Source organism: Halyomorpha halys, unplaced genomic scaffold (assembly GCF_000696795.3).
Source record: "Halyomorpha halys isolate HHAL.00 unplaced genomic scaffold, Hhal_1.1 Scaffold268.1, whole genome shotgun sequence".
NCBI lineage: Eukaryota > Metazoa > Arthropoda > Insecta > Hemiptera > Pentatomidae > Halyomorpha > Halyomorpha halys.
This window is the reverse complement of record NW_027112076.1, coordinates 121,340-123,288: the sequence shown is the minus strand read 5'-3', so window position 1 is coordinate 123,288 and position 1,949 is coordinate 121,340. Positions and strand designations below refer to the sequence as shown.

General features: G+C 29.8%; 1 protein-coding gene across 1 annotated transcript in view; it reads right to left on the bottom strand.

The window, feature by feature from the left end:
- Positions 1 to 1,949, bottom strand: part of LOC106680568 (rotatin) — a gene marked incomplete at its 3' end in the record, with an annotated part of 57,621 nt that overhangs the window by 43,111 nt on the left and 12,561 nt on the right. Inside the window, 1 exon segment of the mRNA XM_014420358.3 lies at positions 1,289 to 1,490. Within this exon segment, the coding sequence (XP_014275844.3) occupies positions 1,289 to 1,490 (202 nt within the window).

The following is a 1,949-nucleotide window of genomic DNA, read 5'->3' as shown; positions in this document are numbered from 1 at the left end:
CCGACGTTTGATTAGGTGCTCAACTTTTCAGCGAGCAGCCCTGAAGAAGGCTAGAAACTCTAGCCGAAACGTCGGCACATTAAAATAAGTTAGTCATACTTATTTGTGTTTCATTGACCGCACCCCCAACCATCTTCTCCTCATTACTTTTTTATGTATAATTATTATTTTTTCATGACTATTTAATCTCAATTTTTTTTTTTTTCCTTCCCCATATTGTTTTTGTTTTATGTACATCTCCTGTATTTTTTAACTGTATATTTTTATATAAAAAATTTTTACTCTTGCCATTGTTACTTATTTTTATTCTTATCATTGTATCTTATCTTTGTATTTTTATTCTTATCATTGTATCTTATCTTTGTATTTTTATTCTTATCATTGTATCTTATCTTTGTATTTTTATTCTTATCATTATATCATTTTGTATCTTTTTAGCCCAGATGAAGCCCTACAAAGTGGGGCAAAACGTCAGAAAATAAATAGTTGTAAACTATTTTTGTTTCTCCTTTGACCACAACCCTGACCATCTTCCTATACATCAATTTTTACGGTCAACTATATATACACATGAAGAATTTTTTCTTTACACTTTTCTTTTTCTTGAATTTTTTTTTCTTTTTCTTTCTTTTGTTTGGCCACAAGTAATGTAAAAAAAATACAGTTTTAGATTTATTTTTTATTAATATAGATCCTTGAGAATGACCTGAGAGGTCGAAACGTCGGATGTTAAAAAGAAATAAAGTTGAGAGAAAAGAGATCAAAATTGTTTTTAAAAAGAAAATACAGTTTATTTTGTTTATGACCAACCAAGCTTCATTTTGAAATTCAGAAAACTCTGGTATGGGTGATGTCAATTGAGTCTTGAACACCCTATATATCAAACTTCTCATTGGTATTTAATCCACTCCTTTATGACTCTTTTTTTCCCTCAGGATCAACAAAGACCAAGTCCATCAACCAGTCCAAGCCGCATCTGATCTATTCACTGCTACAAAATTTCAGTCAGTTAGAGATTAGACTGGCTGACGGGATTGATCTAAGACAGAACTAGGCAAAAAACTAGTTATAAATAAAACTAATTCATTTTACCCAAAAACAATGTATATCATTGTTATAATGGTCAGGAATCTAAAACATTTCTTAGCCTCGAACTCAAAAAGTTATTTTGTGAATAAATGAATATTATATTGGCTGACAAAGATGTTATTTAAAGTCATTAAATTAAGTGATCTTTTTCAAAAAGAAAGGTATTGATGTTAGTACATAAAACTTTCTAATCACATACCATGAAAGATGACACATAAGCCCTGAAGACAGCATGAACTCTAGGATACATAAGTAGAAGATTATGGTCGAATAGTTCTTGGACAAGGACCAATTGCAGATTTCTGTTAACGATGGTAGACGCAGCCTCTATCGGTACTAATTTGGATAACACTTCTGAGGCCCAAGTTTGAACCTCGACTCGTCCAACAGTTTCGCTCAATCTGTTAATCGTTAAATTTTTGTTAAAAATAAGAACATATTCTAAGATATTATTAAACAAACCATTCCCATTCAATTACAACATTAAATAAACCCATATATTAAATTATATTTTCAACATAATTTTGTACCATGAAGATTCCTTTATTAAAAGAAAGATCATATGAAATCAATAGAAAGCTTTTTTTGAGGTGAACCATTTGTTCAACAAAGTAAACAGAGCGTATTACTTTCTAACACTCTTATGAGGACACGATATTGCCTTACTCCAAATACTGAGGTACATTTCTATGGTGGTATGTACGTTATGTAATGTATAATGCAGTATAATATGGTACTATTAAAAAGATTTCTAAATCGTTTCAGGCAAATATGATGATCCCATAAAATTCATAAGATTTTTTTTTTAATAAAAAAATCATTAGAATCCAAATTGTAACTAATTTACTCTTCTTTAATTA